Source organism: Vidua chalybeata, chromosome 4, assembly GCF_026979565.1.
Source record: "Vidua chalybeata isolate OUT-0048 chromosome 4, bVidCha1 merged haplotype, whole genome shotgun sequence".
NCBI lineage: Eukaryota > Metazoa > Chordata > Aves > Passeriformes > Viduidae > Vidua > Vidua chalybeata.
In genome coordinates, this window is record NC_071533.1 from 33,436,087 (window position 1) to 33,454,094 (window position 18,008).

The 18,008-nt window shown below is 35.7% G+C and overlaps 1 protein-coding gene across 1 annotated transcript in view; it reads right to left on the reverse strand.

Annotated features, from left to right (window-relative positions):
• Window positions 1-1,174: 1,174 nt before the first annotated feature.
• USP46 (ubiquitin specific peptidase 46) overlaps window positions 1,175-18,008 on the reverse strand; it is a 34,183-nt gene continuing 17,349 nt past the window's right edge. Inside the window, exons 5-9 of the mRNA XM_053940906.1 lie at window positions 15,017-15,093; window positions 9,740-9,823; window positions 9,247-9,444; window positions 8,521-8,599; window positions 1,175-7,606 (exon numbers count right to left, since the gene is read on the reverse strand). Of these exons, the coding sequence (XP_053796881.1) occupies window positions 7,505-7,606; window positions 8,521-8,599; window positions 9,247-9,444; window positions 9,740-9,823; window positions 15,017-15,093 (540 nt within the window). The 3' untranslated portion in view covers window positions 1,175-7,504. The remainder of the gene's footprint in view (window positions 7,607-8,520; window positions 8,600-9,246; window positions 9,445-9,739; window positions 9,824-15,016; window positions 15,094-18,008) is intronic.

An 18,008-nucleotide genomic window follows, 5' to 3' on the forward strand; every position in this document is an offset into this window, starting at 1 on the left:
AGATTAAATTACATTTTTAGCATTTCTCTGGTTATCTGGTGCACAGAACATAACCCAGTCTAATATAAAAGGATTAATCTAATTCATACAAAAGAGTAAGGAACAGAGATACAGGTAAATGTCATACAGCTTCTAGGAAAGTGCATTTCTGAAGTGAGAGAAATTCTAGTGGAGTCCACGTACAGTGATTATGAATCCTGCTGCTGGAAACTTTTTCTTGGTTTCTTTATTTGTGCATCATAAATTCTATTTCTTCAAAATGTTTTAAAATAACGGTTTTATGAATATTTATTTCAGTCATCTCCTGTGTTTTAAATTTCCATCTCCATCCTGCAGTCAAATGCTTATATCCCAATAACCCAGAAATAAATTTGAAAGTACTTCAAATATTTTTAATTTGAAAGGAAACATGTACTGTAAGTTATGAAGTGTTTTCCAACCCAGCCCTTTAATAATCTGATGTGCCATAAATCTTACATAAATCTTAGTGTGTTAGCTAGAAATGCAACATGCAGTTTGACAGCTATGTTTGATTTCAGTTCCCTAAATGATTATGAAGGAATAAAGATAATCCATTTAGACAGGAGCAAGAAACTCCAGCCTTTTATTTACCTCACTTTTGAGAATGTAAATTGTGTTTGTTAATGAATAACTAAAGGAAAATCAGTAGACAACAGGAACCTTTCAACTCTTTGACAAAATTTTAGACCTCATTAGCAAAATCCTTTTCCACCCCATTAATCACAGGTAAAATCCCAGGCTAAAAGGGCTCATTGTTTCCTGATGTAAAAGGTAGTTTAATTCTGGCTGATTTTTATTCTCTTCAGTTTTAGCTGAAACATTGAAGCTCAGAAACATTGACAAGGTCAGTGGTGTGCTTTAACTGGGTACAGCTCAGTCATGCAATTGTATGTATATTCTACCAAGACAACTCAGAAACTGCTTGCAAAACTTGTTCTTTTAAGACACTTGAGATGCAATCAGCCCACGTGGTGAAATATTCTCTGTAGTCACTTAAAATGTGTTGATCACACTAAATGAAATAAAAAGCAAGCATCAGTAGTCTTGTCATCTGTAAGAACACAGGCATCTGATGTTCAGGAGCATGTTGTGTAACAACCAACATCAATACTCAATGTGGCTCCAGCTGAAGTCAAAGCAAATTGAATGGAAGTGAGATCACATAGGGAGTTTATTTTATGTAAAATATAAACATGTTAACAGGAGAAAATACTGTTTTCTTATGTTACAACCTTAATAACCAACATGATTTTTATCTTACAGTTCTGCAGGTTGTGCAGGGTTCAATTACATGTACATGATGATTAAAAAGAGCAGATATTCATCTGTACACATACACCAAGTATTGTATGCTCTACTAGAAATCCAGTATTTGTATGTGTTCCCAGTGTGTGCCTCATAATTCCGGTACCTCTTATTCCATTTAAAAAACTAGCACAAAATTTAAGTAGTTTTATTATGATTGCATCATTATGACAAGGTAGAGAGGGACTATATATTTACAAACAGATACACGTAGTCAAAGCCTCTGAAAAAAACGACCCTTTCCCTATTTCATCCTCTTCTCTTTTTTCTTCCTGCTACCCTACATTCATATTCATACAGCATGTGGTAGCTTTACTCCTAAAGCATCGTGATAATTTATGGAGCTTGTGTCAGGTCTTTTTTAATGAAAGCCACTGAGACTAGAAAATTGTCTCCAGGAAAACCACTGGCACCTGTAACATGGCTGCCCTGATGTTGCCCTTGCTGTTAGAATGAGAGTTGAGAGAGGACTAGGAAACAATTTAGTATGTGGCCAGAGTCTGGTGTGGGACATTTCAAACATGAACACCATTGCAAATACAAAGCTGAGGTTTAAGCTCAGCCTCTCTGAGGAATGTATATCTATGAATGAGATTTTGGGGAGTGGGGACAAAGGGGTTGCAAATACTCATTAATTATCTACTGCAGCAAGCAACATGTCTTGGTGAACTGCAAGATGTCTTCATGAAGGGCTTAGTCCTGCCACTTTGGAATGCTATGAGAAGGGTCAGGATTTAGAGGATGGAGGTTAGGAAACTGCATGTCAGTCCAGCTTCTCCTATAGACCTACTGTGCTACCACAGAAAAGTTACTTACTGTTTCATATTCCTACATACAGTGAAGTTGCCACCTGCAACAGCCTTCATCAGAAGCATTAGGCTGTTAAATTGACTGCAGTGAATGGCACACACAAGTTAATTTATTTTACATAGTACAATAGTCCCAGTCTTGATAACCAAATGAAACAGAATTTATTAAAGAATTATAGGAAGAGATCATGAATAAAGGGAGTTATTTGCAGTTTCATATTAAATCAGTCAGGCAAAGCCAGCAACCAAACCTCCTAGAGGGTTAAGAATCATTAGTATGTAAAACGGTGTGGGTCTAGCCAGATGGTCCCATCAGGTGGGCACATACCTCCTGAGAGGTGTTATTTGACCCTGTATGCAAAAGAACTGTGTTATCTGAATAAATCTTGTAGACAGGTTCTAGCAATCTCTTTGAAGTAATGCATATTAACGGAAAAGAAATTAAATGGGTGTCTATCGAGCCTTGCCAAGGGCTATTTACATACTAAGGGCCATGTTAGATTGAGAATACCTCAGTATCAGAACAGATGCAACAGGAAAACGTTCTGGTCTTTTCATTGATCAAAGAAAATACAATATCTAAAGCACTAAGAATAACCCTTGCATTAACAACACAGAAAGTCACTGGCTTTCTGATATGGACACTACAGATGCTGTCCTCTAAAAACCATCATTTTACACAAGCACTTATCTTACTTTATTATCTCTTTGCTTTATATTGGCCCAAGTGAAGAGAAGAAAGTTGCAAAAATTTGTTCTCGTAGCCTGCACGCACACAGTAGCCAAGAATAATTGTGACTCATTAGATTATTCACGGCTGAGACCAAACAGAGCACTGATAAAATGGCAAAGAGAGCAATACCTGTATTATCAGCTGACTAACAGCTGAGTCTGTGTCTGGTAAAAGAGAATTCTCCTGTAAGAACTGGAACTTTTCTAAATTCTAGTCATTGATACCCACGTCACAGATTGAAGTATTGCAGTCATCCTCAGATGGGTTAGCAGGCAGAGAGCACAAGAGGCTGTGAAATGTGCAGAGTGCAGCTCGTCAGGTACACGCTGATGAGTGTAGCAGACACACAGCAAATGCTCTGCCCTTTTTATACATGAACAAATATATATGAAAATGCTTGAGCTTTCCAATTTTACAACCCAGCCAGGACTACAAGCCTAAAAATGGAAATTGCATTGTAACTAGAGATATTGGATCACAAGCAAACAGCTGCAAAAGCAGTAAGATAAAGGCAAAATATTAAGGTGATTGGAATTTCACAAGATTGACATTGTTGCTTAAAGTGCTTGGGTTGATTACATTTTTAAAAAATTACATAAAAATTAAAGCAAAACAAATAGTATTAACCACATAAGTTATTATACAAATACAGTAACAGACCAACAAAAGAAAAATAAATTAAAACAAACCCTTCTAAATGATACTAGCAAACAACAGGTACACAGCCAAAACTTGCTAAAATTTCGAGTATTCATTCAGCTGTAAGACACTGCTCACAACTATCAGCCACATGGAGCAAAAAAAGAGATAAAACAAGAAGGGTCTGCTGTTGAGAGGCATCAAATCACTGGCAGCTGCAAGCTGTCAGCTCAGGTGCCAACTACATGACATTGGAACAGAAGAGTGACTGAAATGTAATGTCTGAAGATAAAAGGTTGGGGTAGCACTTTAGGACCCATTGTGTAAGGTGAATTTCAGTCGAATTTTGCTAGGTCTTTAATGTTTATACTAAACCTGATATGAAGGAAACTCCTACTTCTTTGCTTTCTTTACTCCAACTGCTAAAGAAACAAGACTTTTCATATATAATCTAGCACTCTAAGGTAACGAAATTGTTAAAATACTATTGACAGGAGTAATTTTGGGACTGAATTTCAAAAAGGAGTTCTGTTTCATTGGTATGGCTTTTCCATCACTCCACTCTTCTGGCTCCCTCTGCTATGTCCCCACATTAGAAATTCCATAAAATCCTGACAGCCTGTTCTTGGAAATATAAAAGCTGAGTTCTGAGCTCATCCTCTAAGGTAACTGATTCATCAGCACTGCAGTGCTGTGGAAACACAGCACAAGACAAAAATGGGTTTTTTTCTGAGTAGAGAACATAGTATTTACAAATGGACAGGGCATCTCAGCAACAGCATGGGAAACAACTGGAAAACTCCAATTGTTGTTAGAGCTAATATACCTAGAACCTGACACCAAAAAATATAGTCATTTTAGGGAAGCACATAATAGTATTAGAGTTTTGTGCTAGCATTTTGTTTTCTAGCTGCTAGCTGAAAAGCTTTTATTGTCTTAGATATTTTTCCATTCTTTCATAAGGGACTGGAAATCTATGCATAAGCATAAGAGAAAAGGGATTATGCTTTATTTAACCAACTGAAATATTTTACACCATATGATTATTCCTGTGGGGATCCCAGTCCTGCAAAACTTGAGTGAATGTGCTTAATTGGACAAAGAAGAGTTCCTCTGCCTAGACTGGCACTATGCATATAGCTGTGACAGACAGCTTTTGGACTGAAGTCAAGATATTTGGCACACTGGAGACTGGATCCAATTTATAGAATTGTGACCGCAACTTTGTTAATCAAAAGAAAATGCTCCCTAGTTTAGCCAGTGTTAATATGAAGTTTGTATTCCACAGTGCTCAGAGCTGATGTCAGATTACTGATGCTGGACTGGCATGATACTAGTGCTGTGATCTTTCCATGGGTTGGCATGAAAAATGCTTTTTCATACTTTATGAAACAGCTTATTCTAGTAATTTTCTTCTCAATGACTTACTGCAATGATCTGTATGTTTTGCAATCTAAAGCTGTCTTGCAGTGGAGAAAAACAGAGATTATTATCCTGTAGTTTAGCATTTAAGTATGAATTCAAACTATTAACATTTTAAAAACCAATTTTCACATAGATCTATTGAAATAAGGAAAATTTTTCCTAAAATTGAACTGATTTAAAAACTATTTTTATGAAAATTACTTTTCATATAAACATGAGCCCTGAAGTTTCAAATGATACCTTAAGAATATCTGTTTTTTATGAAGAAAAGAATGCTGTAAGAATGTTCAGTAGTAAACTGCTAAATACAGACCTTTGGACCAGCACTGATTAATGCTGATCTAGAAAGTGATTTCATTCACAGTGAGGAAACCTTATCCATTTTAAAAGGCCAGTAATTTTTATATTTTTATGCAGAAATTCTGAATGTTTATAAATAAATCAATTAAAGAGGGATTTGCAGGTTTAGCTTTTCAGTGGAAAAGCTCCCAGGTCTCAGTGGGAGTTGAAGTCTGCTGTAAGATGTCTATCTTCTGTATTAGAGACAGAACATTTCATTTTAACATCAATAAAAGAATAAGAGCTGCATCCTAATTATGAGCCTGCATACCAGCCTTCATTCATGTGAGAGATCTCTGTAGACCACTGCTCTCATTCACTTAAGTCCTTTAAGGTTACATTCTACGTCTGTTTTCTTGCATCAATAAAATAACATGATAAATCACAAATAATCTTAGCTGAAAAGTCCACTTCTGTTTCTCATTCAGTGTAAAGTGCTACATTGCCTTAGTTTACAAAATGGCCATTGATAAATCCAACTGAACTTCAGATGATGTTACAGTAGAAGCTACTTAATTTTCACCAATATTTCACAAAAGGTATTTCACATTCACAGTAGAGTACAATGAAAAACATTACTATCTTTTCTACAGAAGATTAAAATATGAAACATATCTGCACATCAAAAGCCATTTCTTGAAAGGGAGTGTTGGCCATAAAGTGTCAGGCAGGCTTCTTAGAAAAAAGGACAAAAATCAACATAGTTTGATAAATACATAATGAGCAAATAAAATGTAACAGGTAGAAATAAATGTTGTGAGATGAGAATATTTCCTTATAAATACTAGAACCAACTGTCAGTCCCCATGAAGACAAGAAGAGTGCTTTTGCTGTTGATGTCATTGGAATAGGACTTTGGCTACTGAAGTTCAAGAATTATATAATGGAGTGAAAGTGTCAAACAGAAGAAGGTAGTTACCCAGCACAACCACTGACTCAAGCCACTGTCAATCCCTTCTCAAACCCTATTGATGCTTTCTTCTACGTTTATTCTTTGCCAAATTCAGGTATTCCGGTGAATTCAGAAATTTTATTAGCCATTGCATGACAAGTGCCAGCCAAATTCATCCAGGAAAATAACAAACTAATTCTTTTGTACTAATTTTGAAATCAAGCACTCCAGATCCCTATCTGTTTCTGTGGTGACAAAACTCTGTCAAATATGACCAAAATGTTAAGGATGATATATATACATGACAGCATGTACACTAGTGGTTGCTATGTATTATGTTTCTAAGAAATGGACTCTGTCTTAAGAAATGAAAATGGGACCTACAGATATTTAGAAAATTGCGGGATCAAGTTATGTCTTATGTACAAACAATGCTTATTTAAATGGACTGGATAATTTCAGTCCTGATGGATATGTTACATGTGAGCAGTGTTGCAGTCTTTGCAAACACAATCCAAGTAAACAATCTATATAATTTTAACCAAAATGTAAGATCAATCTTTATAAAAGCAATTATCTCTGTGTCATATGTGTGATCTTCCTCCCTTTATTCCAGTGCTCTGTAAGTTCTGAAATCTCACCTCATCTGTACTATCTCATAACAAAATGATTGAACATACAGAATTACTTAGTCCCAGTGTAATTTAAATCCCTCTACGTGAATTTTAGGTCTGTGGTTACACACTGTAAGTTTTTAACAACCAAAATTGAAATGATTCTGGAAGAATATCTTTTCTGCAGCAGAGTAACATGTAAAAAAATCCCCTATACAACCACAACTCAAATCATCATGAAATTGATTTTTTTTCTTACACTTAAAAGGGGTAAGTATATGTCAGGATGTATTTAAAGGAATGCTTTGTAAATCAACACACTCCAAAACCATCTAGAAAGTTTTAAATAATTTTGCCCTAAATGTAATGAACACTTTCATATAAAATACTACTCTAGCTGGATTGGGTCTAACAGTTGACATCCAAATCTTATTATCTGTAAATGTTAGTCCATATAAATTCCACTGAAATCTGACTTCAATTAGCTCTTCAATCAGACTTAAAAGCTACAAACAGCCCCCCCCACCCCCCAATCTAAAACAAAGTTTTGAATGTCAAGAATGGATAGTTATAATCAACATCACAGAGACCATTGAATAGGAGACAGTGAGCTGTTGTTCAACCATCAGAGATGTGATCTGTGTAAAAGTCAGTTCAGGGGAGCCATCGCCTTCCTTTGCGTGCAGCATCCTTGTGCGCAATCATCACAGTATCACAGTTTTCTAAGTCACTCTCGTGACTGATAGAATAAAATATAGCCAGACTCTGAATTTTTTGATATATCAGATGTCAGACCATAGAATTCTTCAATAGCTTGAGCATCTATTTTCTGAAAAATAAATATATTTTTTAATATGCTGTTAGATAAAACACCAAACAGATTAAATGACTGCATGAACAGAAAAGGCAAATTCAGTTATTTGTTCAGAGGCAGCAATTAGCAAATTCTATTTGCAATTTAAGCAGTGAAAGGGTAAAGATTAGGGGCTGAGCCTTGCTGGTCTCACTCATGAAATTCATAGGCATGTTTCTGTCACTGAACCTAACTGAATTAGGCTTTTTCCAATAACAGAGAGACTCATTGGAATGCAGTAATGAACACTGTTAAAACACATAAATGTGACCATGGGATCCCATCTTTCTCAAGAAGTGCTAGTGCTTACTTTCCTTACCTCTTGGGAAATCAGACTTGAAACCTCAGTTTTGCCAGTATGCCACAATGACATAAAGAGTTTGCACAAGAATTAATTTCAGAGTGCTCAGACAGAATCTGCAATTGCTGTGGGACAGATTCTACTCTAATCTAGATTCAGGCAATCCCAGATCAACAACAAAATTCAGACTTTCTTGTAACTTCCCTATTCAAAACTGAAAATTCTACAGCAATGCTACCTTTACTTAGTTCAATTTTACCAAGTGATAAGGTTTTAATCAATTAAATTAATTTTATTAGATATAGAAAACATTCAAAATTAAAAACTCTTGAAGTCTGGTATTAAAAACATTTGATGTTGCTATGAAATAAAAAAAAAAAATACGCTCTGACACTGACAGAGCACAAACTACAGGATTAATAATTTTGTTTATAATCTTTTTTCCTAACCGAGTTGAAATAAACATTACAGCCAAACTGTAGCTTTGCAAACTGGCAATCTCTACCCAGTTCTGGATCAGAATTTTAACCCCAAGTAGGGAAGCAAACATTAATACAAAAGTTGTGCTCATGACCTTCAGTATACTGACCTCTACAATGTCATCATCAAACAAGAGCCAAAATCCATGACTTTTCACAATAGTAATGTAATGCCCCCGATTAGGTCCACTATAAAGCAAAACAAAAACCCAAAATATTAGAATGTACTACTGAGTCCATTTTGATAAGTCACATTTCTTTATGAATGCAGAATTATAACCAAATGTTATGAAAAACATGGTGAATCCACCTGTGGTGGTACTCTAGACATTTAGTCCTTTCCCTTTTTATTTTAACTTGTTGCAAAGCTAATCAACTGAAAGCTAAAGTGTAATTTTCACCTGAGCCAGGACCATTTAGCAAATTATCCTACAGAACACTTCACAAGTTGCTCATGGTAGGCATCAAATACTTTTAAAACTGTAAGAACTAAGTATAGAGGGGCAACTGACCAAAATGATCTGTTGTGAGACCTACATGATGACAGCCTTTGGCTCTCACAGAGTCCTGGCTCCCAACTTTTTTAAGGGGTCTTATGAGGAAGGAGGCAGTTTCATCAATTTAAACCAAACTTGTGACTTTTGGATACCTGAGACATTATTTCTTAAACAAGTACTGATTTACTATGAGGGATGTTGGCTAAATGGTTCAGCCCAAGACACATGCACGCCCATGCAGCAGCAGGCTTTAAGTCCATTCTCCCCATTTTGTCAGGGATAGCTCTGCCCTTGGCAAACACCTGCCAATAGCTTGTGGCACACATGAAGGCACGCTACCTTCCACAGTGAACAACGACCGCGACCAAGTCGTACATCCGATCCAAGTTGACGGCATCGCCAGAGGTGTTGAAGAGACGTAACTCCAGAGGAAACACGACCCGGTAAGACAGCTTTGTATACCTGTGCAGCTGCTCCATATATTTGAATCTCTTGAGGTGTAAGGCAAGAATCATTGGCAGTTTTTTTACTCTCATCCTGTGAAACCATTAAGAATGCATATGATGAACACCTGACCAGTTCAAAGCCATCCTCTCTTCCCTAAATAAGCAAATGGCTGCATTATAAAAGCACTTTGTAAGTAACAATAGTCAACTAGAAATAGCTTCTAGACTAAGACACATGCCTTTAAATCTGCCTACAGGTTCTCTTGTCCACACAGAGAATGCATTTGGGATGTAAGGTTTCTAGGTATTTAAACAAAATAAATATCAAGGAGTAAGTTTGCCAGAACCCAGGAGGGGCATGGTGAAACAGCCTGCTCTTTGCTTACCTCTTCTGTGCCTCCTGTTTACTGCAGCAAGTTTCACAGTAATATTTCTGTTCACTACATAGCGTCTCTGTGTTACTGAAGTCTCTGTAAATAAATACAATCATCGGTTCGTTAAGGATATGAATACGTTTGCCCCACTTGGGCGGACAAACTGGAACCCAAAAGACACACAGGATGAAATCTTCACCCATTCCAGTTTTCTAAAGCATCTGAAATGACTGTACTGGGGTTTGCAAAAAGACTAAGGATATCTGGCTGCTATGATAAGTTATATTAGGAGCATAGGCCCTCTATATGATACAAATGAAAGGTCAGGTGTCACAAAATAGGACCTATGTCTGTTCTCTCACATAAAGGGGCTGCCCAGACTTGGGTACAATCACTCAATCCATTCTGTTTATTTTTAAAATATTTGCAGAATAAAACAGCTTTAAGTGCACTTCTGCCATCCCCAAGTATCTCACATTTTATGGTGTTCTTCCATAAGAAAGGTTTGAATCATCTTACAAAGAAGAAATAAATTGAACTTAGCTTCCTGCATGCTCTAACCTTTTGAACAGCCATCCAGAAGTTTTTAGATTATACTTTTTCATTTTCTAGAAAATTTTGTAAAAACTGATCAAGTAAATATACTCAGAGGTATTTCTGGATTGAGCTTTTAAAGTGATAAAGGCAGTGGAAGGCTGCCTTTATGCTGGAAGGACAGCATCTCTCAGTTCACAGAAAAGATTTGCTGGAAGTCACAGCATTGATACGCTTTGGAGCAGGATTTTAGGTACCTAACACCACTTAACTTTAAAAAAAACTAACAGTAATTATTTTTGTCACCTCTTGTGTTACATTGCAGCTGCACAGGTGTTTTGAGAACTGTGAATTCAGGTATAAGCACCAATCTTCCACTTTAAACACATGGGTTTTCCTGTGACTTCGGGCCTTAAATAGCTATATCAGAATTCCAGAACTGTCTTATTGAGTGTCCCTACCTTGTACCTGACAGGCTTCTGAACTCCAGGCAAATTCAGACCCAAATAAATTCCCTTCTACCACTGCAATTCACATTCATGGAGCCTGAATCCACACTGTCTGCAACTTCAGCCTGCTCTCACAGTAGGCAGCACCAGAATTGTCTTACAAGGCAAAGGGAGGATTCTGGATGATTATTCCTTCTTCACATCATCACTATAGGGGTAGGTGGGAGAGATGAAGACTACATTGTTTGCTAGGGCATAGATATTAGAAATTAATGACATAACTTCATAAAAGTTTAAGGTTGACAGAGCATGACAAATAAGCACTTCATATGGCTACATAATATTTTTAACAACTGAGAATACTTTTATTGATTTATTTTCTTTATAAGACCTTAACATTGAGGAGAAAGTGCTGAAATTTAGGAAAAAAATACATATTTTGAAAGATAAGTTACAGCTAAACTTTGATCATAAGTATTATTTTTTCTCTAAAAGAAAACAAAACATTTTTACTGGGAAGGATTTGCTTCAGTGGTAAACACTGATCTCAATATGTGATTTCACATTTGAATTTAAACATAAAATTAATTTAATTCAGCCAATTCCTCTGAAAAGCATGGTAACCTTTCAGGGAAATGTAAGTGAAGAGCTGAAACTTTAGAAAATATTAAAGATGAGTTATATGTGCAGGGAATATAAGACTCAGTAGAATGTGCCTGTGAAAGTTTTAGGTTGGCTGTTAGAGAAAGAGTCTGATATTTATTTTCAAAGCCTACAGTCTCAATTTAAAAAAGCAAATAAATTTGGGGAATCTATTAGTTTTCTTCCCATCTCAAAGTGAAGCACAGAAAAATGTTTTTCTAACGTGAAGAAACATGCAGATGGTAGAAATTTGATAGATACTGGTTTGTTGTATTCCAAGTTTCCTATGAAAGTTAATTAAACTCAAAGAGTTTCTGAGTTCCTTTTAAAATATACTAGTTATTCTGATGCTTTTAATATCGATTATTAGTATGATTTATTATTAGTAGTAGTATTTATTTATTTATTAGTAGCATTATGGTATCCATTCTTGGTAGTATTAGAAAAAAATGTTTCACTGAAAAATGGTTAGGAATTGAAATAATTTCAACTTCAGTAACTCTTTCAGCAATCAAGAATTATCAGCATGGCACCTCTAACAGATGTTGAATGGTTAAAAACAACAGATAACTGACTGCAGTCCACAAAGTCTGCATGTGCAAGAGCCCCAGCCTTGCAGAACTCTTCTCTAGGCCTGCAAAGCTAGTTTCAAGATATGTCTAACTCTCTCCTATCCCATTAACAGTCCAATCTGTATTCTGCTTATATGTTATTTTAGCAAGAAAAAGAAATTTTTTAATATACCTGCTCAAGATGTTCTAACTTATCATTGACCTTGTGCTTCTACAGCCTCTCTGCTACAGTGTGAAAGCTGCTTTCTATTGCTTATATGAATAAACAGTATTATTTTTGTGTTTTAAGAGATGAGACAATTATTAGTGTAATATAAATTATTACACAAGTCAGGATCAAACTGACTGATAAATATTGCACCTCCAAGTGGAAATAAAACCAATGGATATATACTATATTTGTTATAAGACTTTTATTGCTTCAGGCCCAGCTGTCTATGCTGTGGGTTTAGACTATGCCAGAGGCTTGTATTCTTTCTGTTCTTTGGACATCTTGAGCACACAAGAACATTTTACATTTTGAAAAACTACAAAAATAAAAGAACATTCATCTGTAGTGGTAAAGAGATTCACTATACTTAAATGTTATCTTGCACAGCTTTTCTGTATTTTACCTTTTAAATGCAGCAGCCCTTAAAGCTATTAAGACATATCAAAGCAGTTGTTTAAAAAAAAGGAAACAGCAAAGATTCCAAAAAGAGTAATAACTTGGATGTTCCCATTGAAAGAAACCACAAAACCAGTTACATTTTGTGTAATAATGCATAATACCAGACAGCAATGAGAGGAAACCCATATTCTAACTGAATATATGTTTTCTAAACAGAGGTAGAAATGTTGCTAATGTAAAACACAATAGAATAGATGAGAGGTGATAACTTTCCTCCTGTTCAATCTGTAAATAGTGGCCTGTACCTCCCACCCCAAGAAAAGAAAAATCAGGATTTTGCTTTCCTTTATTTCCAAAAGGAGCAATGGGTAAACTTCAAAATGCATGTCATGCTGTTGGAGTAAAGGCACTACACTGGAATGCACAAAGATACTTAGGGCATTCATTCTTCTCAGGATTGTATAGATCTCTCTTGAAATATTATGTCCTGTTCTAGACAGCAGCACTTCAAGAAAGACAGAGTTCAAGAGAGAGGTCCAATGGAGAGAAGGCGGAAGAGTAATGAACGTGTAGAGATCCAGAGAAGATAGCCTGAGAAGGAGAAGTTGAATGACCTTAGGCTGTTTAAATTTTTTTAAAAAGTGATTACATTCTTGTGTGCAAAAGGCTACTGCAAAAGGGAATGGGGGCAACCTCTGACTTATGTCTAGAGTACACAGGGCAAGTAGAAATAGGCTTGAACTGAAACACCAAAGATTCATATTATACAGTAGGGAAAACTTATTAGTACTAAAGAACAGGAAGGACTGGGATAGACAATCAAGGTAATACTGCTAAAAAGATCTTCTGGAACATGTTGGATAAGCATCCTCTCTGACATGAAGGTAGGGGATAACCTCTTTGGGGTCACTTTCAACTCCACCATTCACTTGTTGGTTGCAGTTGTGCAGACGCAGTCCTTCCATGCCTTAAGCTACAGCCACCGTCTGTTAAGTACAATAAATGCTATTGGTATTTTTACTGAAGTACTTACTTTGCCTTTACATAAAATGGCCATTCCTATGAAAACATTTCCAAGAATATGAAAGATCAAGAATGTAAATAAAAAACTGGAGAAAGCTGAAGGACAGATGGTAACATCTATACAACAGCAGTTTTTAACATGTTTACCAGACTCAGCTGTAAGAAAATGTCAGAGCTCAGTCTCCAGTACCACAGAACCAAATAACAACTCAGATTAGAAAGGGTCTACAAAGGCACTGCAGCACTCTTGCAGCTCAGTGGGATTTCAAACTGACTTTGAACACCATAGGGAATAGTAATACTGGCAAGTTCAGCATAGTGGCTATAATGAGTACTCAAAAGTGTGCAAACAAAAGCCTGTAATACCAATAAAGATTCAACTACTGGTTATTATAAAGAGGAAAAGAGACTACAGGGGGAAAAGAGAATGTACTGCTTTCCAAAGCCTCTCTTTGTTTTGCTCACCTATTACAGGGAGGCTAATTAATGCAGTCTGGAACTACTTGAGGGCTAAGGACTGCTACAATATCCTGTGGGAGACTGAACAGAAACTCAGAAGGAAGGAACTTCAAATTATGACAGAAGCTACTTAGTACAGTTGTCATATTCACAGAGAAGTCACTGCTTTCTGATCCAGGAAATAGTTAGTACCTCACATTCTTTCTCTTTCTGTAACTCTCACCTTGGGATGACACACCAGGAAACCCCTCCTAGGCAGTCCAGAATAACTGAATAATGCAATTTCAACCTTGATAGCAATTTTGACATTTGAAGGAGTTTGACCAATTGATAATCATTAACTTAGAACAGCAATATATTGTCTTAAATATAGGTAGTGGTTTATTGTATTAATGTCAAAACTCGTGACATTTTAAATATCTCAGAATAATCACCCATGTAAGACTGAAAATTTTTTTGATGTCTAGAATGTTTAAGTTAAGAATATACTAGGAGCAGAACAGAAATTTAGAATAAAAGACTTCACATAATTTTAGGATGAGGCACAGAATAAGGAATTTCTGATAATAAAATAGACTTTTGAAATATTTTGCCCTCTACAGACTCTAGCACTCATTCTGCAAAACACGCACTTAACTTTTAATATGCATATAAATCCTAATCAGCAAAGCACTTGTGTAGAAGCTTAAAGATAAGCACATTAAAATCTCTTTGAAGACAATTATTATTCTGCAGCAATTCTTCCAGACAACAACACAATCAATTATTTTCCCTGGAAGTTGATTTCTTTTCCTCTTTCAAATACATACATTGAAAGAGAAAGTGAGTAAAGCAAAGTACATTAATGTATATTTTGTAATTAGAGGAAACATCCAGTTTAAAGTCTTTTTCTCCTGCTTAGGGTAAGCTCAAATCTAAATGTTTTTCTACTTTTCTATACCTACTAGACCTGAAAAATCTAGCAGTTAGAACTAACTGCCGAAAAGATGCATTGGTTTACCTTAGACAGTGTGTAATCGATGTGTTCTGCTCCACGTCAACAGAAAGGTCAAGAAAATCTTCATCTTTGCTACTAACCTGTTGCAAAAAACATACATGTAAAACAGAGATACCATATATCTAAGTGGTGTTTCTATCTTTAGCAAATGCTAAAGTTTTGTTTTCTGTAGAAATTGCTCTTACATAAAAATAATTCATTTCAATGCTTTAATATTTTTTAGTTCAGTGTGACTAATGTTCAGTGTGTATTTATTAGTAATTCTACCAATGCAGCTTTCATATAATTTAACTTCTGTCTATTCCACTTATCCAATCCCACCAACCGTGGGTTATTAATGACAGCCTACTGTTCAGTAAAGGTGAACCATCTCCCCCTATATTATCAGAGATTATGTATGTTTCCTTGTTATGTAACACAGTCTACTTTCTTTCATTATCAGAAAGTTGTTTACCCTTTGTATAACATATTACAATATGCATTCACATTTTATTCTTACATAATTATTTCCACTATTAAGGATGCAATGAAGATAATTTCCAAATATATTTCTGTCACAAAAGTCATACTATACCATGTTATCCTTTCTCTCTAGTGAGTATTGAAAAGTGTGGGTTTATACTTCTGGTTGACACAGCTACATTTCCCCATTGGATATTGTTCCTGGTCAATATTTTGATTAAAAATTTAGAATATTAAAGGTTAAAATGGCTCAGTGATAATATTTTGCAAAATCACTTTAGTGTTGCCAATCGTTTTTTAGACAGAACAAGAGGAGAAAAATTATACGGAAGAGTTTTTATCTAAAAAATTTAAGTCCGAATATTTTCAGAATGAGAGATCCTGATTTTTGCATTGAAAATTATTTTTCACTAAGAGTGTATAATCTCAAAGTTGAAGTAATATTATCAAAAAAAATAATCCAAATGGCTAATTCTTGTAATACTTCAACTGAGTCAAAAGATTGCAGAATTACTTACTGCATGTGAATTCAGTCATATTCATAACAATATTCTTATAAAATGTTGCATGAACACCCCATGTTTTTGCCTCCTACTGTGTTTCCTTAGAATAACTAAATCAGATGGGAAAATAGTGAAGTCCAAATCAAGAACTTCTGTGAGGATCCATTGTTCTGGCAGAAGTCCCTCATGCTCAGATTTTTGCAATGCTGTGGATGTAATAGCTATGTACCACCTTGAGCTCATATTTGTGTTATGTCAGGGATCCTATAAGCTTGGTGAATGCAGCCCATATCAGACCTGAATGCAGAGAAACACCTTTGGCTGGATTAATTTTGATATTTTCAAAGATATACAGAGGAAAAATGCATACCAAACTGAAATGAACAACAGTTTTTCAAACAAAAATCCTCCCTGAGACATGACTTGACCCACAGAGGACAGGAAACCACAAAAACAGCAGCAACTGACTGCAGTATAAATATGCAGCTAAAATTTGAAAGATAAAGCAACAAAGCTTCAGAGAACATTGTGTGTCTACAGCTGGAACTAGACTTCTGTCAGACATACTGAGTATCATGAGAACTTAAACACTTGAAAAAGTCCTTGGCAGGCATAGTGCTTCATCTGAATGCCTTAAAGAAGCTAGGAATTCTGTTATTGATTTCTGAATATCAAATATTTCCTGGAAGGGAATATGAGCTACTTAGTTCTAGAATAATACAGATTAAAACTAAAGGCAGCTGGAAAACCAAATTCAAACTATACTCTTTGTAAGTGAGAATAAGAACTGCTGAAATCTGAATGATTCTTCATGGACTACTTACGAATATTTTAGCAAAAGAATAACTTTTAATCTGTTTTGCTATTTTCCTAAGATTCAAGTCACATTAATCCAAGGAAAACACACTGGAAAAATATCCTGAGTAGTATACAGCATTTCTGTACTCAGAGAAAGCTACAGACAAGCTACATTTTCCATAAAGTTTCCTCACTTTGAATTACAAGTATGGAATTGTGCAGTTATGCTGTTACCCAAGGACACATCCTCACTTCACAACAGTTTCTCCGAGTAAACATTAGATATTGATTTAGAATTAGGCCACAACTATTTAGAGAAGCTTGTCAGTTAAAAAATAATTCTATCTTTTCACTTATTTTAACTTGCTATTACCCAAGGTTTTATAATTGAAATAGATTAAATAGCTAATTTTCAGTATCTCTCTCATGTGTTCACTTATACAAGCTTGTTCCAAACTTGCTCCAACACCTTATGTTGACTATCATTGTATCTCTTCTCCTCACCATCCTCCTCTGACCAAGCTCCTGGAAGAGCCACATGTATTTTCTTGGAATATAGAACTATTCTTTATTATTAGAAATATCAGACTTTGTTCTTTTACACATCTGGTAGGACATGGGTAGAGTTTATCTCACCAAGCTTCAGCTGTCTAAACCTCAGCTTGCTGTCTGAAGATACCTTGTCTGGGCACCTTCTCCCATCTTAATGCAGCTAATCTAAAGTTGTGTTTTCTTTGAGGAAGCCCATAGTAGCAGCACTGATCTTAGTAAAAGTACATCATTCTTAGGCCAGATCAGTTTGTTGGCCCAGTTCTCAGCATTGCTGCACCAACAATTGCAACACCAGGAAGCCAAGACAAGCTGTATGGAACAAAACACCAGATACTGCTAAAAACTTTGTTTCATGAAACAGCCTAGAGACAGATGGAGAGAGTTTCCTGCAAAAGCTCCTTCACAATCTCCATCATCTGCAGGAGTTGAGATAACTAGTTCATCCTTGATGCCTATCAACTTTGCCTCACCAAGCAAAGGTTAGGTGATGTTAATTCCAACCTTTGTGGAAGGTCAGTGTCACTGCTCTTCCCAAAGATTTTTTTTCCTGTCTGTTACTCTTTCATGCAACCTCACAGGAACAATTTTAAAAAATTATTTATTTTCTCTTTCAATAGAAGCATGTATTTGAAAAAGACAGTAATCAACAGGAGACATGCAATCAGGATTCCCAACAAAAA